Genomic DNA, 26,721 nt, shown 5'->3' with positions numbered 1-26,721 from the left:
GAACATGTTGTGTTGACATCACAATTAGTACAGAATATTGATGAAAATTAACTCAACATATTAAAAATGTGACTATAACACATGCAACAACACATAGGCTAACAAAAACGTGAAGAGAAAAATTACATTTAAAATGTAATATTGTAAAAAAAATTCTCAGTTTTCTCTAAACACTATAAACCATTTTTATGAACATTTTAACGCTTTATACTCTTTACGTTTTTCTGTTTTGTAAAACATCAGTTCTACATGTCAATATTGGTGCAGACACACAAAAAAAAATGACCCGAAGCAAAGAAAAAAAGTTTTGATTTTTATTTTTCATTTTTTCTTATTATTTTCATTCTTACTCCACGACAGGTCGCCTGGGTCTAACATTAGCCCATCATAATAATTCCAGTCCGGAACATCTATCTCATAAGCTGCAGGTCTAGGATGACAAGTGCAATATGGGGAGGAAAGTGTATTACAGGTACTCAACATCTGTGGGGAGGCCACAAATATCAAATATAAACTCTAGAATCACAACACACAACGATTACACTATGCACACATTCAGACTACAATGGGACGCATTAACACTTAAGCAGGTAAAACAAATGACCCATCTCTCGAATATAACAATCATAACAGGAACAGCCATTACTGCTGATGTCAACCTTTCGCTCATAACAGATGAAAACATCTTGAATGAGAAACGCTTTAGGTTATTTGATAGAAGATAAGCAAATGGATGATCTGAATGTGCATGAGTCAACAGGTCAGAGTCCATAGAGAGTGGAGTAGTTGTCATTTGCATCCTGACAGGTGATAGAACACTGAACAAACGCTGAGTGAGTAAGGATGACAGCTTCTTGGGAGATGAGCACCCAACCTCTGGCAGGAGAGGCTCAGAGCAATTATACGTTGCTGAGGGCATCAACACCAGGTAACACTTTACCCTCCAGCAGCTCCAGACTAGCTCCGCCTCCTGTGCTCACATGACTGACCTTGTCTTCGGTGTCCCACTTGGCACAGCAGGTTGCTGTGTCTCCCCCACCTGAATTTAAAGAAACAAAGATGTCAATTAGTTTAGTTTATTATAGTGACTGATATGGCCTTTAACTAACGGCCGATACCGATATCTTAGAGAGCCAGGTGGCCGATGGCCGAAAAAAGCCAATATGTGACCCTGGACCACAAAACCAGTCTTAAAGGGGTCCTATTATGCTTTTTCACTGTTTCAACTTTAGTTAGTCTGTAATGTTGCTGTTTGAGCATAAAAAAGATTCAAATAGGAACTACTTGATTCTGGAAGAAATCATTAATTATGAAAAAAAAAAAAAAAAGTAAATACTCAGTAATTTGGTATGTCTGTGTGTGCTGGGAATCATATTTTCACAAAGAATTCAGCTCGCAGTGAATATGATGTGAATATGACATAACGGTAAACTGGATATAACACAGCATAGTTTGAAATCAAGGATTTAAACATTTATACACACACAAGAATTTCTAAAAGCTAGATTTGCCAAGAGTTGTGGCAATAAAAGTTTATTAGGTATTCAAAGACTTGATTAAAATGTGTATTTGCTGACAGTATATGAATTAAGAATTACAACACTTGCATTTCAATTATTAGACAGAACTGTTATACAAAGACAGTAAACTAATAAAGACAGAATGTGAGCTCATGTGCGTCTTCCCTCAGAAGCTGAATAAAAGTCCCATTTCATGACCATTGTCGGAAAATGCTGATAATTAAAATACTGGCTGATAATATTGGCCCTGGCAATATATCGGTCAACCACCAGTCTATTAGATGCGTGTCATTACATGCATTTCAGGCAAGAACTTAAACAACAAAATGAAATTCTTACCAATAATGGTGATGCAGCCATTTTTGGTCGCTTCCACTACTTTGTCCATCAAGTTCTTGGTTCCACGAGAGAAGTTGTCCCACTCAAACACACCAACAGGTCCATTCCACACAATCTGCTTGGCTCTGGCTACAGCCTCTGCATAGAGCTTTGAGCTCTCAGAACCACAGTCTAGACCCTGGACAGAAGGAGAACCATTTCTAGTTCACTTCAGAGGAAGAGGAGAAGATCATACAGCTCTAAACAATCTAACATTTGTCCGCCTTACCATCCAGCCAGCTGGAATACCATCGGCTACTGATGCAGACCCTGTCGCCGCCTTCTCGTCAAACTTGTCTGCAGTGACGAAGTCAACAGGAAGTGTGATCTTCACGCCATTCTTCTCGGCCTTAGCCATGAGGTCTTTCACAATTTTGGCACCCTCTTCATCAAACAGGGAAGTGCCAATCTGAGCACAACAAGTGAACAATATTTTAAAACTCGATGGGGGTACTTCAGAAAACACTTTATGCAATATACTTGGGTAAGATTATGGATAAAAAAAGAGGGTGTTATGGATTTCACATTATATCAATTATATTATATTATAGTTATGATCTTGCCCATGTTCCCTAGTCTTATGTTTAGACTTTTGTGTTCCTTCCTGTCTAGAGTGCCATTTGTAGTCCTTTTGTTTCAATGGTCCTCTTGATTGCTTTCCCAGGTGTGTCTTGTTACCTTGTCATCTGGTTAGTGTCTCGGTGTATAATAGTCCAGTGTTTTAGTCAGTCGTTGTCTTTGCGAAGTTGTGGCGTGTTGTTTCTGTTTCTCTCTGTGTTTGGTTTCTGGATTTGGATTACCTTTTGTTTTATTAAATGTTCCACTGATTGCATTTGGATCCTACCTCGGCTCTTTCTTGCACTGACACGTTACAATTATATTATAGTCACATATTCTGTTAATTATAAAGCACTGTTTAACAAAATAATGTTTATTTTATTCTCTTTTTTTTTTGGCAATGGGACATTTCATATACATTTCTATAATACACTGATTAATTAAAAAATATAAAACATAAGTTGGGGACTTTAGTTTGCAGTTTGAATGAAGCTTCAAACCACTCACCTCCATGTTCTTGAGAACCTTGAGGAAGGTAAAGGCCATTCCTCCACCAATGATCATCTCATTCACCTTGTCCAGCATGTTGTTGATCAGCTGAATCTTATCTTTGACCTTGGCCCTGTATGATCAAAGCAACAATCAATTAAACAAAGCCTTTTCAATGAAATGCTCATTTTTAAATGTAAATCTTTTTGGGATGAAACTGAGAAACGTCCGCCTCTGAGAAACTGCAGGAAGTGCCCTAGAACGGTTTATTTATGAGACAAAAGTTTAAGGAGTGTTGTTCATTGCAGTACAGCTTATCAGTGGGTCAGTTGCCTCACTGAACTTTGTTACTGGGACAAACCCCAGACTACTTCAGTCACAACTGCACATGAGTGACGGCCAATGAATATGCAGGGGTGGATGCTTTCAGGGAAAAAAAATAAAGACATCGTATGTAAGTTGTGCAACGGCCTGGACTCTGACTTCTGCAATTCATTTGCACTGAATCCTCCATTTCCACAAGAACACTTTGTAGTGATCACTGCTAATTCGTTTTAAGTGAGTTCCATCATTGCATCTTGCATAGCTGCATCACAAAGGTTTCAGCATTTCACCAAGAGAACATGAAACTATGAGGAAAGGAAGAGGAAATCTACAAATGTTTAAATGAATACAATTCTTTTTACAGCCACATATGGGAGGTGAGGCTTAAAGAACAGAAGAGCAAAAAGGATATTGTCACACATCCTACTGTTGCATAAGAGGATAAACTCATCTGTTCCTGGACTGTCAATGATGCTTTCTGAAGGTTTTTTCAAGTGAGAGAAGACCGATGCATTCTAGTAAAGCACTTCATATTATCTGCCATTATATCTGGTGAACATTTAGTTGTTCACCAGCAGTACATTGACCAGAATACTGAGCTGAACTCTGTAAAACCTTTCCTTTGATCATGGACAAGATCTTGCAAGACCATGCAAGGTCTTTTGGTGTTTTTAATAACTAAACCTGGTTAAAACTTATCCTCCTTATAACAGTATTCAGAACTAAAATTATAAGCTATCAATGTACTCCATCATCAATACTCACCCTCCGAGAAACCCCAAGAAAGGCCTCTGTGGTTTCTCAAGGGCCATGGCAAAGTAGTCCAACTCCTTCTTCATCAGAAAACCAGCTGCCTTCTGAGGGAGATTCACTCCAACCATGGAGCTAGAGTGAGACATTAGACATGAAACCCAAAGGAGAAAAAGAAAAAAAAAAAAAAGAAAAAAAAATTCTAAACATGATCATTTCTATTTTTCGAACACTGTTTCATGTAATGGAGCACCTATGGGCTCTGTGAGCAGTTCCAAAGGCATCGTTGACGTAGACATCACCCAGCTTGGACAGGGAGGCACGGAAAGAATCGATTTCCTCCTGACTTGCTTTGGTCTAAAAAGAGGAATCAAAATCATTTATAGGGCATATGCCACTTGGAGAATAAAAATAGCATTAAAAACTGAACTGTGTAATTTCTGCAAAAATTTATTTTTGGCATTAAGGTCTGTTGGGTGTACTGTTCACACCAACACAAATGTCTTGCGATCAGAATTGCGAGATATAAAGTCAGAATTGTGGGATATAAACTCACAATTGCAAGTTAATATCTCGCAATTCTAACTTTTTTCTCAATTCTGACTTCTTTTCTCAGAATTGTGAGATAAGATAAACTCGCCATTGCGAGTTATGAAGTCCAATCCAACATTTTCTTACATTTGCGAGTTTATATCTCCCAATTCTGACTTTGTAACTCGCAATTGCCCGTTATCAAGTGAGAACTGAAGTGTTACAATTTTTAGATTTACCTTTTTAAAAAAAATTCATCAGTGCCAAAAACGGGCTTTCATAGATTTGTCTGTTCATTTCAATGCATACAAAAATGGCAGACGGGCTGAATGAGACTGCAAAGTTACCCCTCTTGGTTAAAAAAAATAAAATAAAAAAGTCACTTCGATGTGTATGTTTGTGTCAGTCTGAAAAGACCCTTTAAAAACAGTTCACTCAAATTAAAATGCTTACTGCAACATTTTTTCCTCACTGAATATTTGTCTTGATGTGCACAGGCCTTAAGTTTGATAAACATAAACCCGCCCTAAACTCACACTAGGCCTGTCACGATAACAACTTTTTGTTGTGCGATATATTGCCCCAGAAATAATTGCGATAAGCGATATTATTGTCATTTTAAAGACCATTTTATGCCACTGAATATATAATCATAATGTAACAGCATAATAATGCAAGAAGGCCTACACACTTCCAAATGACAACAAACTTTTAATTTTTAAGAGTATTTAGATCATCAAAATATTAGATAGCTTAAAAAAATCTTTTTTTAATTAAAAAATGTTTAAGTAAATATAATGGGCGATATATTGCGTCACCAAAAATGATTGAGGTCATGTACATATATTGCGCGATAAGTCGATATATTGATTATTGCGACAGGCCTAACTCACACCATTGGTCGAACCAATGTTGCTATTCAATGTGCACATCAGAGATTGTCTTACTATTGGGAGATGAGAGGGTCTGTATTACCGTATTGGCCCGAATATAAGACGACCCTGATTATAAGACGACCCCCCTTTTTCCAGATGTACCGTTTGGAAAAAGGCTTTTTAAAAAACCAAATCTTGTTTTTTCTCAATAAAACACATTTTGTCTTGTAATGTTTTCTTTTTCTTTTGTTTTTACTGGCGATCTTTCCAACACGCATTACATTACGTATTTCATGGCACACTCGTTTTATGCGTATTTGGCGCCACCTAGTGTTGTGGGTGTATTATTGACATGTCAAAGTCTAGAGTCTAGACCCTGAATATAAGACGACCGCGTTTTTTCAGATGTATTTCCAAGAAAAAAACATCGTCTTATATTCGGGTCAATACGGTACTTACCATTGGAGAAAGTGTAACGGCTAACTTGGATCACGTGTGCCTTAACCAATCACATTACAGTCTTGACGTCATTGAATTTCAGTAAGAGTTGTGCGACACTCAGTCGCCGTTTACGAATACCATAGGAATGAATGAGAAGTGCCATAAGCTGAATCCCACCTTTCGCAAAAAGTCAGTGACTTCTAATAAAACAGCATTTTTTCCATAGTAAACTCTAAAAATAGTTCAATCCAAAAGTATTGTTTAAAGGGGTCATATGATGCGATTTCATTTTTTCCTTTCTTTTTGGAGTGTTACAAGCTCTTGGTGCATAAAGAAGATCTGTAAATTTGCAAAGACTAAAGTCTCAAATCCAAAGAGATATTCTTTATAAAAGTTAAGAGTCAGCCACGCCTACCTAAAATTGCTCGTTCTAACACGCCCCCACATATCTACCTCACTATGTGGGAAGATTTGCATAACGCCGCCCAAATGTTCACGCAAAGAAAGAAAGCGTAACTTTTATTCTCGCTGTAGTATTGTTGACGCTGCCGCCATGCCGTGAAGGCGCTGTGTTTCATTGTGAAAGCGAAACTACTTTGTTTGATCTTCCAAAAGAGGACGATATCCGCTCCGACATGCCTAGAGCTGATCCGTGCTGGTCGCTGAGGAAATACATCAACTTCACGAAGGCGGGGCATAGAGGAGAAACAATAATGTACAGTATGTGGAAAATAATGTGTTTTTTTTACTTTAAACCGCATAAACACATTTCATTACACCAAATACACAAAATAATGTTCTTTTTAGCAGCATCATATGACCCCTTTAATGTAAAACATGTTGAAGATTAGCAGACAGGCTTGTCGATTCATTAAATAAGCCGTTTCCTCTAAAAAGCTGTTTATTTAGCATAGTAAAGCCTCTCCATTGACATCCATGAAAAAAAACGGCCTCTGGTCTCCTTTCCATTAGCATTAGCCATTACGCTTTTTCTGCTATTGGTTGCAGGCTTGACTTCTAGTGGCTTGGGTGCACATTTCAAAACATGTAAACCAACAAATGGCGTACTTATGGTTGTGTTTGCATAGTAAACTGGGGGAAATATTTTAAACCCTGTTACAGTAAGACCCCTGGATCAAGACCGACCTACATATAGTTATGATCACATTACTGCCGTCCACATGCACCCAAAGTTCATGACTTCTGAACTACTGTGAATGAAATGTTACACAGGTGCCTAGAAAATGGCAAGCACAAGTTCACTGCAGTCGCCTGCCAGAAAAGAACATAGCAGTTTCCCTGTCTCTTTCTATGGTCCCTACTCATCTCTCTCTTTCTCTTCTCCCCTTCCCAGTATGCATTCCAGCCAGGGCTCCGAGGACCAGAAAAGCCACATGATCACATATGGCCTTCCTACAAATATCAATAGGTCAGCTGCGTACAGTATCTCTGCATGCACGCAAAGCCACAAATTGCCTTTAACAGTAGTAGCTTGTGCTTTGTAGACAAGCTTTCACTCAATGATAAAAGCAAATTATTAGCTTCTTGAGCCAAAATAAGAATGATTTAGTAAGAGATTTGTGAAACTAGCCTAATTTTAGAGGGCTTCCTTTACTGATTAGTTGATATTAAATATTTGTAGTTGCAAGAGTCCCTATAACAATTTGTTTTTTTTTGGGAGCACATGGCATTTAAAACCACAGATCCTACTGTATAGATCATACTGCTATCACAGGACCTTATAAGGTCTTAAATTCAGTTTAATCAGCTTCATATTTATTTATTTTTTAAAGTCATGTCAAAAGCAAGGCTATCTTCATGATGAAAACAAATAACATAAGTCATACAATTAACAAGAAGCTATATATGACATTTAAGGTTAATACTAGACAAAATCTAAAATGCATTCAGGTGATACTTTTTTCAAATACATCAGTTAAACATTTCTGAATAACATTGTTGTCTATTTAGGTTAAAAACGGTCCAATAAAAATTGTTAAACAGACATTGTAATTAAGTCATTGTTTTAATCAGTATCTTAAATGTTTATAGCAAAACTCTCAATTATCATTTTAAGAGGTCTTACATTTGTAGAAGTTAAAACACAGCACTGTAATGCATTCTACAGGTTAACAGTTTTGAGTTTACTTTGCAATGTTTACTTTATGGTGTTTATATTTTAATGTGTTGTAGAGTCATTTATCTCCCTCACCCTCATCTTTTTTTAATTAGCGGATGGAAGTAGTTTAGCATAGACATTTCAAAATAAGAGTCTTATTGCATTTTAGACTAGTTTATACTTAAAAGTTGCATTATGCATAAATTCTTTTTTTCTGGATAGTTGTGGTATTCAACATGTCATATGACATTTAATTCAATGTAAACTCTTGTGGCTTCTCTTTGGGCTACTATGAAAGATATATGATAAATAAAAGATACATGGTTTATTTAGAGATTATGTGGAATCTGTTCTGTATGGACGGACCACATTGATTTTATTTGTGCAGGTCTTAAGTCTTCCATTTGATTTTAAGACTTCTGTAAGACGACCAAGCACTTTCTGCAGAGCCACTGTTGTACGGCGCACTGACCTTGTTACCCGATGCGTCTTTGCCTTTGCCCTCCTCGGCCAGATGGAACCGCAGGTTCTCCAGCAGAATGACAGAACCTGCAGGTGGGCCTGCACAGGCTTTCTCCACATCTGGACCCACACAGTCCTTCAGGAACTGAACGTCTCTTCATAAGCAAATTAAACAGCAAGGTTGGTGGCGAAGCAATAAGTTGAATTATGTATGCATTGCTATTAAGATGTCAGCTTGGAAATGATTTTCTACCATACATTTCTAATGTTTATGCAGTAAAGCTATATAACATCACTGCTGTCAAACAGATGTAGCTTAAAGGTTTATATTATTTCTAACTGATGGTTTAATATGTGTAGGTTATAAGTCAGTATTGAACTCTCTTACTTTCCCAGCAGGTTCTTGAGTTCTGCAGCCACAGGCTCCAGAGAGTACTTGTCTGGCATGGGGACTCCATCAGGCCGGCCCAAGTGGCTCATCAGGACTACAGCTTTGGCCCCATTATCTAAACAATACTGAACTGATGGGACTGCAGCCTTGATTCTGATGAGAGCATATATAATATTAGTTACAAATTCTGTATCACATGGCCAACATGTCTTTTTCAACAGTGAGCCAGTGCTATATAAAAATAGATATTAAAAAGAAAATACATTTCGTAATCATAAATTGGTATTTTTGCCTCAAACAGTATTTCAAACCAAATACACTTTTAAATAGTACTGTTTAGACATTATATAAACTGTTAATTTCTTTGTTGAAATTGTAATTACAAGTAAAGCTCAAACATCTAGAATTTTATTAGTTCTTTAATATTTTGCAAGAATATATAGACATGAATGAATGAATAAACGATAATATAGAGCAATTTATAAACAACAAAGCTGTGGGTCCATTTTAAATGATAAAAACATTGCAATTCATCGACACAGGATATGAAAGAACCATTATTGGCAAGACACAAATAAAAAATAAAAAAATTGGAATATCAGCAATATCCATCTCACCTCTGGTTATTTGTTATCGTCTTGTCCTTCATAGGGACGTTGAAGTCAACCCTATTGGAGAGAGAGAGAAAAGTAAACCGATCTACTACAGAATTTGCTACATAAAATGCCATCATTTAATGCAATGATTAGATTGCTCATTCATTATTTGAAAAATAAAAAGTTTCAGAAAATTCATTTAAAATAAGAGACACATGAAAAATATCCTCAGCCCTATGCTAATTAAAAGTCCTTTAGGGTAATTCATTCTTGTTATCCAAAACCTTTAATAGCAATATATCTCTTTAGCTTTAATGTTTATGAAAAAGACCACTAAATTAATTAATTAATAAAAATATACACATTAATAAGCCATTTTAATAAATAAAAAGACTGTAAAATGACAATAATAAACAACTAAATCTATAAGCTATCTGATCAGTATCACTGTTAGCTATATACATATTATAGGAGTACACACACTGCTGCACGTTCACGCGGTCTCCATGACTACAATTAGGCCTGTCGCAATAATCAATATATCGACTTATCGCGCAACATATGTCCATGACCTCAATCATTTTTGGTGACGCAATATATCGCCCATTATATTTACTTAAAAATTAATGTCACCATGTTTTGTACATTCCACTGGCGCCTGTGTCTTTTGCAGCTTCTCGTCGACAATAATATCGCTTATCGCAATTATTTCTGGGGAAATATATCGCACAACAAGTAGTTGTTATCGTGACAGAACTAACTACAATGAATTACGTAATACTGTAAAGCCCCCTAAAGCATTCAGATGTATTCAGGGTGCTGTTGCACCGGCTACTGTAATATTATTAATATAAAATTAGACAATATTATAGCAGTTCGGAACCTGACAGTGGTCGTTGTAAGAGCACGGGCCATTGCAACTGTAGGAATACATACTAACTCATCGTGAAAGCTACTAATTACTTATTCAAAATGATACATCATTTGGGTATTTATATAAGGGTGAAAAAAATGTTAAATAAAGCAGCAGACTGTGGGCGAAGCAGGATGGTCCGCCAGTGTGGACTTTTAGCCAAAGGCTATTAGCTGGCAGGCCTTTTGACTGTGTTCTTTAATTTATGCTAATAGCTGCTGAGAAGATGTGGATGTCATTTAGCGGAATATATTATAAACAATCTTCATTTATGTGCATGAAAAGAAATACCTGGCATGCGTGAGTGACATGAGTATAACAAGCAGGAACACGCCAATAAATGAACGTGCATACTGGTATAAACCCGACAGCACACGTACAAAAGACTTTAAAACAGTATGTGATGTAAAAACGTACTGGTTGTCGGTATAATACAAAAATAAAGTGACTAGAGGCTCCCTGACCATTTGACATTTGTAGCTGGGTGGTGTCATTTCACCGAGACATTTTACAGCGTCTACAGAATGTAATTGTGTGAGAGGTTTAAAAATCTGCTTTTATTTGAATACAACAGAGTTATGACAGATATTAGAGGACTTGCACGTGCTTTCGGTGCATCTGCCATCCTGCACGTATCTGGAATCCCTAAAACGTGACGCATGACACTTACACTTCCGGTTATCACTGATTGAACTCGCTCGGCCTTCATAAGCATAAGCTTCAGGGATGCCAAAAATTAAAGCTGAATTTTGATATGCCTACATTACGCCAGACAGCATAAATTAAGAGTACGAGCATGTGGATATATCGTTAGTGAGTATTATAACGGTGACAATTCAGACTCACCTCATGATAACGCGCTTTCCTTTCACATTCACCTTGTCCAACGTGAGTTTGTTTGACAGAGACATTCTGGCTGTGGATATGCAACAAATCTCTCCTTAGGTGGTGTGGCGTGGTGCAGTGTTCCCGAGTGAGAGTGACCTTAGCTTGATGCTGATGTACACAGTGTGGGCGGGTCTAATCGAGGTATGAGGTTCTAAACGTAGCGCTCATTGGATATACTTGCTGTCAATCAATGCCTAACTGAGCGCAAAGACAACTTTGACGGAATGTGTTGCAACGTTACTGCCCCCTATCTAGAGACCCTACGCTCCTGAATTAAAATATATTAAAGGGGTCATATGATGCGATTTCATTTTTTCCTTTCTCTTTAGAGTGTTACAAGCTCTTGGTGCATAAAGAAGATCTGTAAAGTTGCAAAGACTAAAGTCTCAAATCCAAAGAGATATTCTTTATAAAAGTTAAGAGTTAGCCACACCTACCTAAAACGGCTCGTTCGAACACGCCCCCACATACAGTGGGGCAAAAAAGTATTTAGTCAGCCACCAATTGTGCAAGTTCTCCCACTTAAAAAGATGAGAGAGGCCTGTAATTTTCATCATAGGTATACCTCAACTATGAGAGACAAAATGAGCAATGCGTAAAAAGACAGTATAAGTCATTATAATCAGTAATTATGCCCCCATGTTTTTGTCTCGTCGCACTGGGACACAGCATCACAATATGATAAGGGGTGTAACATTTCCGTCACATGCTTGAGGTATTCGGCCAATCACAATGCACTGGTTAGCTGGCCAATCACAGCACACCTTGCTTTTCAGAACGATGAGCTTTGTAAAAATCGACTCGTTTCAGAAAGGCGGGGCATAGAGGAGAAACAATAATGTACAATATGTGGAAAATAATGTGTTTTTTGAACCTTAAACCACAAACACATTTCATTACACCAAATACACCAAATAATGTTCTTTTTAGCAACATCATATGACCCCTTTAAATCTTTTCCTGGGACAGTCAGGGGAACGCTTGTACTTTATGAGGTTTTATTACCCCATCCCCAAGATCTATGAGAGTGAAGATATAATACACATGGCAAATACTACAGTATATCATTCCAAGAAAATAAAAAGATGACTGGAACTTTAACGTCCGCCATCAGGTGCTGGCATTTAGATCTTACCTCGTAGGCCCGATCATGGCTTAACAGAGGGTTCCGGTCGATGTAGGAGACCTCCAAATTTGTCCACCTACTGTTGGAACTTGCAGGTACACAAGTTGGTTGGATTTTTTCAACTAGCTCCTCCATCTCTTCTTCCTCCACTTCGGTTCTTGGTTCATGAACAGGAACACGTGGACGATGGTGTACTTATAGCAGGGGCGGGACCACTTTGTAAGGCACCGACTCATGGAACCTCCAAACTTGAAGAGACTGGACCAGGAGCAGCTGAGACATTACCCTCAACTGCTGGAGATACTTCTGAGTGACTGCCAGCTGACGCTCCAGCGCTGCCAGTTTCTGGAAAGACACATAAATGCCGTTTTGATCATCCCCACGCACCTGAGGAACACCAGAGCAGTGATTGTTCTGTCTTTTGGCATACCTCTGGGGAGACGCTTTATGCAGATCTCCAACCAGGGCATGCCATGTTCTCTGTACTTCTTCAGGTTTCTTGAGAACGACAGATCCAACTCCTCAATTCTGGCACACACATCTCCTCTGTACACGGCTGCACGAGCTGCTGCAGATGGAACCTCACTGTGCTTGTGTAGCTCCACAAAATCCTTGAAGTTCCATTTTGCTTCGCAGTTGTGCATCTTGGAGGTGACCATCTCCAAGGCTCTCCCAAACGTATTTGGATATCCAAAGGCTTTTCTCTGGAACACTTCCTGACAGAACTCCCCCACCGTCCAGCAGTCCACTAAACGTCCGATGGGACGATCAGGCCCTTTCAAAGACTGCACCAGCAAGCGGTTGTTTCTCTGGTAAAGGTCACAGAGAAGAATCTTGGTTAATTCTTCACCAACCACTTGCGCCCCTGCGAGAAGGCTGTCGGTCAAAGGGATGCGCTGCAGATGCCAGGTTTCCAGGAGACTCGCCCACCCTCGCGCTGCCAACTGGAGCCAACCCGAGAAAGCCCCTCATCCTCCTAAGGCTGTTTGGATGGGTAGCACTTACACCAAGCGATGATGCGTACTGCCTGGAAGAACTACACATGGCCCACCCAAAAAATTGTTCCTCCACCGCTAGCTCCAGCTGGAATGCAGTCCAGCTATTGCCTTTCTTGTACTGCAGCAGATTGTAGAGTGTGATGCTAAGGTAGGTGGCTACTGCCTGAACCATGTGGCACAGACCCAATCCGTTTTCATTGTCCCGAAAAGGAATAAGCATCGGAACTGATTCTAGGAGATTGTCCATCATGGGATGGATGAAAAAATGGCTCAGCTACAACACCTCCTGGTATCCATGACACACCAAAAAAAAAATGCCCTCCAACCTCGCATAGGTCCTGGTGTATGCCCTCCGGGCCAGGTCATCAACGTGCTCCACGTACCTCTTGGCGTTAGGGGCAATCATCCTCCTGTGCTTCTCGATGTGTAGATCACACATTGTGATCACTTGGCTGACGGGATGTTTCTGTGGCGATGCCTCGTGGCAATGTGGAGTCACCGCGTACAGTTGCAAGAAATTCAAGTGGCAACTTCCTTCATGCACAACCTGCCTAAGCATTAAATCAACATCCATGGGCAGATGGTCTATGCTGCTTTGGAAGTTGGTGGTTTCGCACATTGAGTAGGCCGGAAAAAGGGTTCCACGGCCACCCACCACCTCCTGAAGTCCGCAACGGGACCACAAAAGATCAAGTGTGGATAATGCATCAACTGGTCCGGCGCAAAATATTTCAAAATAAAGTTCCCTATGAGTGTCCGAAGTGTCCAAAGGTATTTTTCAGTGATTTTGTTTTCTATATATTTTTGTTGTAAAAAAACAAAAAAAACCCTTGAAAGCCCTTTAACATCACAAAGCAGCATCAATGTTCTGCACGTATTTAAATATAATGAAATATTAAAGTACATGAATAAATAAACTAATAATAAATATGAATACTAAATACTAAAGTGAGAATGATTCAAACTCACTAGAAAGTTCCAGGAAAGTGTGTTGGGAGCTAAAATCTGCAGGACAGTGGCCCTTCCAGGGGCAGGACTGGACACCCGTTCTAGAGGTGCTCTGAGCGAGGATTAAAAGGAAACATCTCCTGTCAAAAGACCTGATGCATGTATCAATTCCCCAAACCTTCTTCACATCTGTCACTTATTTTTAAATTTATATTTTAACTTTGCAGTTTAAATAAAAATATAAATCTAGAATATTCCAATATACAAACAAGTTACCCTTCAATTCCTCCATCCTCATTTTCTATGCATTCTTCCCTCGCATCCTAAGGGGTGGAGTTAAGACAAGGAAAGGAAACAAAGGTGCACAAATAAAAAATAAGAAACACCCAGTGAAAGCTGATGATCAGGGGCATGGTACCAACAAAGCCTGATTACATTTGTTTGGTTTTGTCAGTGTGAAATCAATCCTGTAACCCAGTTTGTTAGGCTAGCTTCATGGTACAGGAATTCGAGTTGTGAACAGTTTAGGATTTCATCGTAAATACAAAACTGACCTTCAAAATGGACATGACCATCAAAATAGACAACTCATTTGATTATAGAATGTCAAGCTAATGTAACGTCAAATGTGCAACTGATGTAGGATCAAATCTGACCTAAACCCTTTAATAATGCATTTTAGCATGAAGTAAACAAGATGACTAATGTTAAGATTTATATTTAATTTATTACATTTTTACAGACATGCCAAGATAGCAACAAGATTGGATAAGGTGAGAAATCTCCATTTGCAAAATGGAAAAGTTCAAAATGTCATTCAGAATCCTCCAGCATTCGGTGCACAATGAGGAAATGCATTCATTCCTCCTGCCACGGCTTGGGCTGCACCTTGCCTACAGGTGACAGGTTCCATGCAATGCCTGTTGATGTGATCACCTGCAAAGACAGTGCACAAAATCACATATAACACTAAAATGAGAAATAATTACTATAAGGTTTGTGTTTGCAGTCACTTACATATGCCCAAACAGCTGTGCAAAATGTGGCCCCAGCAATCAGAAGAGGAAGTCCATACTTTGCATGAAATTCACGGGACAGATCAGACTTCTGTCGTACAGCCACCTGACGGGCACTCTGACCTATTGTAAAGAAAAAGAAAAATGTATTCAAGTTTACATTTGCTTTAACACATTATTCATTGCCTCAACGAAGAATTGTCAAAAACTTGGACTCACTGAATTTTTGAAAGACATTACTAATGCCAACCATTGACCTCTTTTTAGTCGTATACATGACATATTTATGGCATATACATTTATAGATATATTAGAAACATTTTAGAACATACGACACATTCTTGCACTCCGCGGGAGTAATATTTAACGTTACATTTTAAGATTTATATGAGCTATATGTGATGTCAGACAGGTTTTAAGCGCACATATGGCAAATAAATAAAATATAAACATGTCTTTATAGGGAAAAGGTGACAACATATTAAATTACTTGCTAAAACGTACACACCAGCGAACTACGGGTGTATTAGATTAAACTAGCTTTAGCACACAGGAAAATTACAGCCAGATTATTGGCCAGATACGGTTCACTGAAATGTGAAATAAAACGGTCAGTCCTTGATTAAGATATTTAACTTACCGCTGAGGTTCAGGGCAGCCTTGGCGAAACGATACATGGTTATGTCTCTGTACAGCCGACCGCTCGCGCTAATACCCTTGAACTGAATGGCAGAAACAAAATGGCAGCGCGGAAATAAGTGAGCGATGCGTGCGCGCGCGTGCACGCGAGGGGAGCCTAAAGACTATCAGCGGTAGATTCAACATAACGCCAAATTAAAATGATACACGAAAACAAACGGATAGTTTAAGGTTATGTGGTCTATGGTTAACCTATACGGGAGTAACATATACTAATAAGTATAAACGCGTTAAAATATTTACATTTTTTCTGTATATATTAAGGAACCATCACTGCTGTTTTACGTGTGTCAACAGTGTTAAAGTTAGTTCAACAGTTCGCTGGTTGTTTATAAACACAATTTATGATTGTATCATAAATTTGAGTTTTTCGCCGAGAGGCTATAGACGTGTCAGGATGGCCGAGTGGTCTAAGGCGCCAGACTCAAGGGCTGTTCCCTTCCGAACGAATCGGGTATTCTGGTCTCCAACTGGAGGCGTGGGTTCGAATCCCACTTCTGACATACACTTTTTTTTTCTTGAACTAGAAATTATACGAAGGTCATCAGATGTCTTAAATGCAAGAAACAAGCTCATCCTTTTCATGCAACTTTACATAATTCACAAAATTAGAGGGAAGAGGAAGTCTTCCCTTCTCTAACATTGTAAATATGAATAAAATAGTCAGGAAACTGTAAATAAACCGCTCAAAAAAAGATATAAAATGTAAAATCGTTTTTTTCCCTATGGAACCGTTTATTAACACTTTGTACAAAATAAGAAATCAAATCTTTCAACAAGTTTGCGTTTGTGTTTAATGTTTTGTTACACTGTTGTATCATATTTGCTACACCAGGCTTTTATATAATGTGCTATAGTGAGAATATGCAGCTCACACTCAAGTAGAAATAAACTTTATCTTCCAATAATATATCGTAGTAAATTATATTTCAATACCACTTAAAATTAAGGGATAGTTCACCCAAAAATGAAAATGTAAACACACCCAAATCTGTACGAGTATCTCTCTTCTGCTGAACACAAAGGAAATGTTGGTAACCACTGATTTCCATAGTATAAAAGAAACTTTTAGCGTTATGCAGTGCAATGATGATTGATAGATGCACACATAAACATTTCTCAGTAGCCTGTTGCATCATATTTGATACATTTTAACATGAAAAAAAAATGTATGGACACTCAAGTGGCTTCTGTCCAGTAAATGTCCATCTTGAAATGTTAATAATAATATAGAAGTTATTCTTACAATTACATTATAAAAATCATTAGATTTCACAGCAAAAACACACATGTACCACACGACCTGAGGGTGGACGTTTCTAGAATTATACAAACAGGCCTTTTACTTGCTAAAAAGTCTCAATCAGATGACAGAAGGCTTGTTGTACACTGTAAAAAATGACCGTGAATTTAACTGTAAAAGACTGTTAAAATGCTAGAGTAAAAACCTGTTAAATGGTTAATGGTAAATTCCCCTACTATATACGGTGAAAAACTGTATTGGATATTACATGTATTGGACATTAATTTTACGGTAGTATACCATTTTTGGAAGTGAAAAAGACTGTATAACAGTGAATAACCTTAAATTGACACTCCCAGAATTCCATGCGTTACATTTCAAATTGGATGTTTTTTTGTTAAAATAACTATGTTTCTTCTTAGCTTTTTTCTTATCAGTTTTGTATATTAGGGTTGTGTGTTACACCCATAGACTGTATAAAAACAGGTTACACCTAATGTTGTTAAATGAATGTTTATTGCATTATTTCAGTTTCACGTGTGTTACCATGATGGTGTTTGGTGTTTGTGTGAATGACACTGTGCACCTTCTATATATGTTATAATATAAAAGCTGCTTGTGATGGGCTTTGGTTCATCATGTGACTTTCTCATCACCACCTGCATTTGGTGGTTATCAGTGTATTACAAAGGTACAAAACAGATTTCAGTACTTCAATAAGGTTGGTATATTAACATTATATCAGTTAATGAAATTACGGTATTTAACTGTAAATTTAAGTTAAAACCGTAAAACCTAAAATGTTGCTACCTTATTTTTTACGGTAAAATTCTGGCAACCACAGCTGCCGTTTTTTTACGGAATTTTTTTTACAGTGTAGGTTATGTAAAACATGCTTTTCAGCAAAGTTCTGATCATGTTGATAATCTAGAGGCCTTTTGAAATCCATGTACCAAATATCATACAGTAGGCTTTATTGAGTTAACTTGCTACAGGAACAGTTCAGCTGGAGCAAATGTTTTGTTAAATGGATTCATGATTCCATGGGTTCATGGATACACCACCAGTAATCAGCAACATATACTTTAAACCAACATAGAGTTTTAAAACAAAATCAGTAAGGCACAATGGTAATAAATCATATTCTTTAATAATAAACATTATGAACAGAAAAGGTGTTTTGCAAATACTTTTCTTGGTAACAAAAGTTGAAAACATAATCTCAACATAATGGAACGTAATGTTTATCTAATCTACCAATTTCCTGAGCAGATGTTAAGACTAGTATGCGATAAGTTTGCTCGAAGCCCTCTTTAGTATGGGCCTCGTCTTAATCTGTATCAGGGAAACTGGTCCGACAAGCACCCCTGAAAGAGATCTCCATTCCAACTTTTTCTATGACACTCATTTAAAAGCATTCTAGTGTATTTTGATGTTTATATATGTATTCGGTTTAAATGTTCTCTGGTTAGATAAAAATCTGGAGTCAGCAATCAAAATAAAAAGAGCGAGAATTGTGTCCCATATTTATAGCAAGCCATATATTCCTGAAGAATATTTTTACCCAAGAATTCTTCAAATGACATGATTATGAGTCACAGTTGCTGTAGATATAACATAAACTACATTAGGTTTTTGAATACAGTGATATGAGATTCTGTTTCTGAACACATGATGTGCTAATTAAGGTCACAGTGATGTATACGAAATGACGTGAAGGTTCAGCAAATGTGACTGCAACAAAACTAACATGAATGGAAGAGCTAGGTTTCTCCATGTTCTAATCCTTCTTTTTGTCCTTGACTTCCTCATCATCTGTGTACTCAGTCGGTTCTTCTCCAGGTTTAAGAAGCCTCCCAACATAATCATATTTCTCTGTGGAGGCAAATACAACCTATTACTCAACATTTAGCAATGCAACCCCGTTGCAACATTCCCGAAGAGCGCAACTGTAAAAACAGAGGCTGGAACAAAAAGTGTCCTTCAACTCACGTGTGAACTGGGTCTCCCACTCGCTCAGGCTCTCCTGCTGCATAGCATTGAGATCTGAAAGATCATCATGAGTGTCTTTCAAGGCCTCCTTCTCCAAACAGAACGTGGCCAGTCCTCTGGATGCATCTCTGCCTGCAAAGACCCCATAAGGGCCCTCTAAAAGTGAACCAAGTGGGTATTAGGTCTTCAAAAATATATGATGTCAACAGGAATGCAAAACAAGTAGTGTTCATTTTCTTGAATGAAGCACCATTCTGTGCTCAGTGGACATCTTCAGTATCTAGTCAACCTTTATACGAGGTTAGTTAATCATTCACTGATGACCAGCAGTTTTGGCATTGCAAAAGTGTGCACAAAAGTTACAAAAAACCTCGGTATCAGGCCGTGACGTCTCGGTATCAGACGAAAAATAATGTAAATATAGACGCACTTTAACGGGGTTGCGTAACATCTCCATTATCCTGACTTTTCAGTAGGTTAGGGGTTATGACTTGGCATTTGTACGTTGTTTAAAAGGTGCGACATAAAGGGGCGTGTCTGAAATTAAATTAATGCATTTCCTTGGAATATTTTAAAATGAATAACTCGCATATATGCCAACGTAATTCAAGAAATCACGTAATCCTTTGAAATAAATAAATAAATGCATTAAAAAAAAATCACCTGAGATAAATTTGAAATAAGACCCGAGATTGAATCTGAGATATTCGCATGTTACCTGGTCCGTAGAACTTCTTCCCTCTTGTGACATCAAACACTTTCCCGGTGACAGCCATCAGGATTCTTGGGTTTTTCAGTCCATCGTACTCTTGCAGTTCTGCTAAAGTGAAATCTCTTTTCTTTAGTTTAGGCAGCGGCTCTTCAACCGGGCCGAAGTCTGCAGGCTTGTCTCCGCGGACGATTTTGTACAACAGGAATAAACAGAGACATAGCAAGCTAATGTTCAGAGGCGAAGTGAAAATTTCCTGAAGAATTCCAGAACTTTGCTCGACCTCCTCTTCAGCCATTTCGTTTCTGATGTCGTGCGTGAGAACATCGAGACTCATCGACGACCACAGCAGTGAACCAATCACAGAAGCCAAAAACACACAATAGTGCGACGCCAGCCAATCAGAATCGAGGTGGATTTCTGGGGCGTGTAGTTTTTGTGATGGCTTTGGAAGTTAACTGTAATCTGGAAGCCTTGCGTGACTTTTTTTTTTTTTTTTTAATGCTTTGTAATACTGAGAAAATATTTCTTTAACTGTGCTATAATAAAAACAAGATATAAACTATATGTAGAAGTGCTATATAGTACTTATATATACTATATAAACTATATGTATATATGCGCTATATAAACTATATGTAAGCATAACTAATGTCCTGTGCCATGGAATTATATTTCAAATACTTCAAAATATAAATGATTGAACAGCTATTACATAACCAAGGAAAGTGTTAGATATTCAGTTACTTCAGTTCGAAGTTTCATATTTTAATACAATGTTTTAAAGTCATGTAGGAATGTAACTGCCATGAAAAATGTGAAACAGAAAAAAAAGCATATTAATTGGTAACTTACAAAAATCTTACCATATGCAGCAAGAAAAAAACATATCAAGTCAGTTTTGATGAACTGTGGTTATAACTGTGGATATAATTAATATAACAGATTGTTATATTAATGTGACAAACATAGAACTGTAAAGTGTACGGTCAACAAAATCTCGTAATTTTTGTATAACATCGTAATTTTTTTATTTATTATTATTATTATTATTTTTTTTTACAGTTCTGGCTTTCACAGCTTCATCCCTTTACATACATATACATTACATGTGCTGTTGGTCTTAAAGTACTTCCTCCAAACAGCAGGTGGCGGAATAAAAATGTCGAATCTATGCTTCATTCCTCAATGGAAGAGCGAGTGTAACGGGAAAAACAAAACACAGCAGGGCTAAGTCCAGTGACGTGGCCGCTCGATAGAGAAGAGAAACAGGGGCAATAGGTTGGATATGTTATGTTTATCCCTTATTTATTTTAATATTAACACCTTCCTTATAATTACATTTACAGCGTTCAGCTCACTGGATACTATTGCTGGATACTGACTAATTATTGCTGATGAAACTTAGCTTAGCTTAAAATACAGTACAGTACAGTATGCCAGAGAGTATTACAGACAAATGTAATGTGGCTTATTTAATAAGTATGTACTACAGCATCTGTTATAACGGCTTTTCATGATCAACTCATTTCTAAAAGTTCACTAATGTCTAAAGTCTGAATCTTATTTTTTGTTTGAGCAACGTTTATGAATCTTTGGCCTCAGCAATTTGTGACGTACGTGAAGGATGTTAACTGTACATCCAGGGACGTAACAATTTTCTCTGACGTTGTATTGAAGACATTTAAAAATGTGTTGGTTTTCAGTTTCAGAAACTACACTGTCATGTACACAACTACATATTATATAGCTATCATTTAAAAGTAATTACATATTTGTATGTCCATTCCAGGAGACTGGTATGTGCTCAGATGTCTGACAACGAAAGCTCCACAAGTGACCAAACAGAGAAATCAATGGACCAAGAGCCCAAAGAGCCTTCAACACCCACCGGAGATGAGCCCTCAGCTGAAACTCAGAGTGACAGCTCTACTGATGTAGCACCAACCCGAAAGACCAGGAGAAGACCAGAACATAAACCTCCACCAGAAGAACAGAAGAGCCCAGAGACACAAAAACCAGCAGAAAGAGCTTTAGACGTAAGCTTTTATCACACTTCTACTGATATATACAGTGGTGTGAAAAAGTGTTGGCCCCCTTCCTGATTTCTTATTTTTTTGCATGTTTGTCACACTTTAATGTTTCAGATCATCAAACAAATTTAAATATTAGTAAAAGATAACACAAGTGAACACAACATGCAGTTTTTAAATGAAGGTTTTTATTATTAAGGGAAAACAAAATCCAAAACTACATGGCCCTGTGTGAAAAAGTGTTTGCCCCCTAAACCTAATAACTGGTTGGGCCACACTTAGCAGCAACAACTGCAATCAAGCATTTGCGATAACTTGCAATGAGTCTGTTACAGCGCTGTGGAGGAATTTTGGTCCACTCATCTATGCAGAATTGTTGTAAATATATACACACACACACACACACACTTTGCACTTAAATATGTATTTCAAATAATATATTTAAATCAAAGACTACTTCAGTGTGGCTAATTTGTAGATTTTACCCCAGAAAATTGCTCTGTATTTTCATATTTTTCATATTTAGTGGTCATTTTTGACTGCAAAGATCACGTGTGTAACTTTTTTTAAAGTGCCCATATTATCGTCATTTATTTAAGTTATTGTCATTTTCTAATTTTATTTTTGGGTTCTGTTAGAATACATTTACATGATTTAAGGTTTTAAAAACATTATTTTCCTCACTCTGTACATTGTTGCAGCACCTCTTTTCACCTAAATGCTCTGTTTTAGTTCCTGTCTCTTTAAAGCCCACCTTTCTGCTCTGTTTTCTCTGATTGGTCAGCTGGCCCAATCTGATATGATTGGTCAACCTCTTAGCCTTTTCTAATCATGTCCGAAAAAAAAAAAAAAGTAAAAATTCAGAACATGAAAATGTCACCTTTTTCCCATCAGCCCTCCCCAGAGACGACTGTTTCCCAGGGAGGTTGGGGTTACTGGGGTAGCTGGGGTAAATCTATCCTCTCCACTGCTACTGCCACTGTAGCTACTGTGGGTAAGTGGCTCAAGATTTTCACTTTTTTTTTTTAAACAGCTCAATTCTTATATCATCAAGACTCATACTGTTCATTCATTGTCTAAGGCCAAGGGTTGACACAGGTCATTGAGAAAGCTGAGACATCTCTAGGAATCCCAAGTCCTGAGGAGCTTTCAGCTCAAGCGGAAAAAGAAAAAACTGATGGTAATGATGTGCTCTTTGATTGACATGGGATACATCAGACCAAGCACACCAGTTCACAAGTATTGATGATCTTCCTTCTTTTTGCTCTGCAGATTCAGCCAGTAGTAAGGAAAATAAAGATGAAGAGGAGAAGATGAATGGGATGGGTGGTGCTATGGGAATGATCTCCTCCAGTAGTATGGGAATGCTGTCATCTTTAACCACTGTAGTTCAGAGTACGGTAAGGGTGAGGTAAAAGTATGCTGGATGGTAATAAAGCGAATACATTTTTATTTAAAATAGGACAAAACAAGCTTTAAAGGTGCTATAGAATGGAAAACTGTATTTACCTTGGCATAATAACAGTTCTGTACATGGAAATGACATACCGTGAGCCTCAAACACCATTGTTTCCTCCTTCTTATGTAAATCTCGTGCATGCAAAAGACCACTGAAAAAATAGACAAATCAGAACATAACACCGACTGTGACGTTACAGTCGGGATCACTAATAGTTACGCCCCCAACATTTGCATATACCCGCCCATGTTCTATGCCAGCCGCCAACCGAACCTGCACAGCCGAAATTTCTGCAGGTATTGTGAAGAAACAAGCGAGGATAAAATGACTGAGGATGATGGCGAATGATTTACAGATCCTGAGCACCACTGACAAGCATCTGATCTTGTAAAATGTGTGGGAAGTACTGCCGCTGTAGTTTACACAGGGCACGTGCGATCGCAAATCTCGAAAGTGAAAGTAAAACGTGATCGTGCATTCGAAAGCAGTTTCAATGCCCCGCATATTAATAGCGGCTCCCTGATGCCCACATTTTATATACAGTATAATTACACAACAATATAACTGCGAGAGACAGTATTGAAATATATATTTTTGCGGTGTTTCCTTCCTGCTGTGTGAGCTACTGAAATGAGCCGCACTGTGAAACAGCCAATCAGAGCAAAGCTCAACATTGAACATTATTTATGATCCTTCCAAATAAGGTAACAACAGACCATTTCATTCTAGGGACAAATCCTAATGTTGTAAATGGACATGTAAAACCGTTTCTGGAGATTTTTTGCCCTTACCTAAGCCACATACCTTCTATGTAGATATCAGAGAACAATTTAAAATATTATATCAATGCATTTATGGCACCTTTAAAATAATAGCTAAAACATCTCAAAATCAGGATTTTTCTTTCAATTTACCTCCTCAACAACTGTTTTATTTATTGATGGATTGATTGATTGATTAATTGAAGAACCAGGGTTCCCATGGTCTTGGAAAACCAGAGGAGGCCTAATTTTAAAAGTGTGATTTCTAAACCAGAAATTTAGTTAAATCGATTAGAAAAATTCTTATCCTTAATCATTAGCCAGTAAATCAAGGAAGACTGGACAAGTCATAAATGTTCCCTGAAAAACATACAGCTCCTAAAACTTCTGGAATCTTGAAATATAATTAATATAATTAAAATTAATAATAATAATAATAATAATAATAATACATTATTATAATTAGATCAATCATGCTTTTTGGATTGTGCTTAAGTGCAAATAAAAATGTATTCAAATTAAAATTATAAACTAATTTAACTGTGCCTACGTATAAAGTTTCTTTACAAAACAAAGAAAAAAAACAGATATTAAAGATGGGCTTGAAAGTAAAGTAAAAGCAGCATCCAGCATGTAATATTTTAATTAATTACTAATTGTTATATTAATAAATACTAATAAACAATTATTATTTTAAACATTAATTGTTTTCATTAATTATTTTATATATTTTATTTGATTGTAAATTTATTTATTCTGTCTTCCTATGTTTGTTGGCAAGGGTAAGACAGTAATAAGTGGTGGTCTGGATGCATTGGAGTTTATTGGGAAGAAGACCATGGATGTGATAGCAGAGGGAGACCCTGGCTTTAAGAAAACAAAGGGACTGATGAACAGAAACTCCACACTGTCACAGGTGCAGAAGCTATGAGGACTGTCTATCCCAATGAGATGGAATATATTAATAGCCACTTCAACTCCCCTTCAGACACCCGTACAGAAATATATGACCTTTACTTGAACACATCCTGACCGATTCATAATTTGATTCTGCTTATGAATTAAACTCCCCTGATTCTGTTTTTCATCTCTCAAAGGTCTTGAGGGAAGCAAAAGAACGTGAGGAGCAGCAGAAAGCTGAAAACGTCACTTCAGAAACAGACAAGAAGGCTCATTATGGGCTGTTGTTTGATGAATTTCAAGGCCTGTCCCATCTGGAGGCTTTGGAGATCCTCTCTAGAGAGAGTGAAGCCAAGGTCAGTAGAATTTTTTACAAACAATGCTAGAATTTAAAACAGTGAAGGATTTGAATGCAGGTGTTGTGTTTGTGTGCAGGTGAAATCAGTGCTGACCACTCTATCTGGTGAGGAGTTAGCTAAACTAAAACAAGAACTACAGGACATTAAAGAGCCTTTTTCCCTTATGGAGTTTGACGACGAGGTGGATGATGATGCGAAGGGTAAAAGCTTACAATTAACACAAAGCTAAAGTCAAAGAAATATAGTGATGTTAACATTTTTGAAATCTGGGACTTAGTAAATGAACAACAAATTATTAAGAACATAAAAAAACGTAATTTTTATTCTCAGGGGTTGATGGCGAGGATTTTGTGAAGGAACTGACGGATGTCCTTGAAAGACTACAGATTTCCACATCAGCAGACAAACTTTGCAAGGTAACACTTGAACATCTCTTTGTAATTGTAATCTTCAAGTGTTTTCTGTGTCAGATTATTTACGCTTACTCGTATCCACTCAGGCAAGAAAAAATGCATTCAACCATATCACAAACATGAAGCAACAAAGTGAAAACCCACAGCAAGAAGAAGAGGAGAAAGAACAGAAAACGGCAGTGTCGAAATGCAGTGTTGAGGTCTGCAACTCTTGCTATTTAGCCTGAAATGTACTAAATGACTTTTGTATGGAAGCCCGTTTCCGCCACTGAATAAAAAATAAAAAAGGTAATTGCGACTTTTTCTCTCACAATTCTGACTTTTTTTCTCATAATTGCGTGATACAAACTCGCAATTCTGACTTTTTTTCTCAGAATTTTGTGATATAAACTCGCAATTCAGATTTTTTTTCTCAGAATTGTGTGATATAAACACACTGAGAAATAAAGTCAGAACTGCGAGATATAAACTCACAATTCTGACTTTTTTCTGTTAAAAAACTTGCAATTCTGAGAAAAAAAGTCAGAATTGTGAGAAAAAAGGTTAGAATTGCGAGAAAAAAAGTCAGAATTGCGAGAAAAAGTCAGAATTGCGAGATATAAACTCGCAATTGCGATAAAGTCAGAATTGCTAAATATAAACTCGCAATTGTGAGAAAAAAAGTCAGAATTGTGAGATATAAACTTGCAATTGCGAGAAAAAAAGTCAGAATTGCGAGAAAAAGTCAGAATTGCGAGATATAAACTCGCAATTGCGAAAAAAAAAAGTCAGAATTGCGATAAAAAAAAAAGTCAGAATTGCGAGATATAAACTTGCAATTGCGAGTTATA

At 37.5% G+C, this 26,721-nt stretch overlaps 4 protein-coding genes and 1 non-coding gene across 5 annotated transcripts in view; 2 read left to right on the top strand and 3 right to left on the bottom strand.

Annotated features, from left to right (window-relative positions):
- Positions 1-318: 318 nt before the first annotated feature.
- LOC107713220 (phosphoglycerate kinase 1) lies at positions 319-11,346 on the bottom strand. The gene is made up of 10 exons (XM_016518674.1): positions 11,194-11,346; positions 9,456-9,506; positions 8,836-8,991; positions 8,458-8,602; positions 4,273-4,376; positions 4,035-4,154; positions 2,964-3,078; positions 2,128-2,307; positions 1,860-2,037; positions 319-1,039 (listed from the first exon to the last, which is right to left on the bottom strand). The coding sequence occupies exons 1-10, from the start codon at positions 11,256-11,258 to the stop codon at positions 900-902; spliced, it is 1,254 nt and encodes a 417-aa protein (XP_016374160.1). The 5' UTR covers positions 11,259-11,346; the 3' UTR covers positions 319-899.
- A 3,668-nt stretch (positions 11,347-15,014) lies between these two features.
- Positions 15,015-19,042, bottom strand: LOC107713147 (cytochrome c oxidase subunit 7B, mitochondrial-like). Its single transcript, XM_016518580.1, has 4 exons — positions 19,016-19,042; positions 15,964-16,126; positions 15,325-15,446; positions 15,015-15,243 (listed from the first exon to the last, which is right to left on the bottom strand). The coding sequence occupies exons 1-4, from the start codon at positions 19,040-19,042 to the stop codon at positions 15,166-15,168; spliced, it is 390 nt and encodes a 129-aa protein (XP_016374066.1). The 3' UTR covers positions 15,015-15,165.
- On the top strand, positions 16,414-16,525 carry trnal-caa (transfer RNA leucine (anticodon CAA)). Its single transcript has 2 exons — positions 16,414-16,451; positions 16,480-16,525. It is a non-coding gene; the product is annotated as a tRNA-Leu (tRNA).
- LOC107713219 (membrane-associated progesterone receptor component 1-like) lies at positions 18,394-20,310 on the bottom strand. Its single transcript, XM_016518673.1, has 3 exons — positions 19,976-20,310; positions 19,258-19,413; positions 18,394-19,140 (listed from the first exon to the last, which is right to left on the bottom strand). The coding sequence occupies exons 1-3, from the start codon at positions 20,301-20,303 to the stop codon at positions 19,046-19,048; spliced, it is 579 nt and encodes a 192-aa protein (XP_016374159.1). The 5' UTR covers positions 20,304-20,310; the 3' UTR covers positions 18,394-19,045.
- Positions 20,311-21,140: 830 nt separating this feature from the next.
- LOC107713218 (protein FAM114A2-like) overlaps positions 21,141-26,721 on the top strand; it is a 7,190-nt gene continuing 1,609 nt past the window's right edge. Inside the window, exons 1-10 of the mRNA XM_016518672.1 lie at positions 21,141-21,247; positions 21,759-22,005; positions 22,894-22,993; positions 23,081-23,179; positions 23,272-23,399; positions 25,001-25,135; positions 25,317-25,475; positions 25,555-25,678; positions 25,809-25,894; positions 25,978-26,091. Coding sequence (XP_016374158.1) covers positions 21,778-22,005; positions 22,894-22,993; positions 23,081-23,179; positions 23,272-23,399; positions 25,001-25,135; positions 25,317-25,475; positions 25,555-25,678; positions 25,809-25,894; positions 25,978-26,091 — 1,173 coding nt within the window. The 5' untranslated portion in view covers positions 21,141-21,247; positions 21,759-21,777. The remainder of the gene's footprint in view (positions 21,248-21,758; positions 22,006-22,893; positions 22,994-23,080; positions 23,180-23,271; positions 23,400-25,000; positions 25,136-25,316; positions 25,476-25,554; positions 25,679-25,808; positions 25,895-25,977; positions 26,092-26,721) is intronic.

The sequence above is a fragment of the Sinocyclocheilus rhinocerous genome, unplaced genomic scaffold (assembly GCF_001515625.1).
Source record: "Sinocyclocheilus rhinocerous isolate Xijiao unplaced genomic scaffold, SAMN03320098_v1.1 scaffold387, whole genome shotgun sequence".
NCBI lineage: Eukaryota > Metazoa > Chordata > Actinopteri > Cypriniformes > Cyprinidae > Sinocyclocheilus > Sinocyclocheilus rhinocerous.
This window is presented reverse-complemented; position numbering and strand designations above follow the sequence as displayed.

Coding starts and splice junctions, on each gene's coding strand:
- LOC107713219 (XM_016518673.1), bottom strand. CDS start 20,303: ATGAGTCTCGATGTTCTCACGCACGACATCAGAAACGAAATGGCTGAA. Junction 19,414..19,975: donor GAAGAAGTTCTACGGACCAG/GTAACATGCGAA, acceptor GTTCACTTTTAG/AGGGCCCTTATGGGGTCTTT. Junction 19,141..19,257: donor GTGGGAGACCCAGTTCACAC/GTGAGTTGAAGG, acceptor TTGCCTCCACAG/AGAAATATGATTATGTTGGG.
- LOC107713147 (XM_016518580.1), bottom strand. CDS start 19,042: ATGGAGAAACCTAGCTCTTCCATTCAT. Junction 16,127..19,015: donor AACCTAGCTCTTCCATTCAT/GTTAGTTTTGTT, acceptor TACCGCTGATAG/TCTTTAGGCTCCCCTCGCGT. Junction 15,447..15,963: donor GGCTGCCCTGAACCTCAGCG/GTAAGTTAAATA, acceptor TCTTTACAATAG/GTCAGAGTGCCCGTCAGGTG.
- LOC107713220 (XM_016518674.1), bottom strand. CDS start 11,258: ATGTCTCTGTCAAACAAACTCACGTTGGACAAGGTGAATGTGAAAGGA. Junction 8,992..9,455: donor ACGATAACAAATAACCAGAG/GTGAGATGGATA, acceptor TGCTCTCATCAG/AATCAAGGCTGCAGTCCCAT. Junction 3,079..4,034: donor TTCTTGGGGTTTCTCGGAGG/GTGAGTATTGAT, acceptor TTGATCATACAG/GGCCAAGGTCAAAGATAAGA.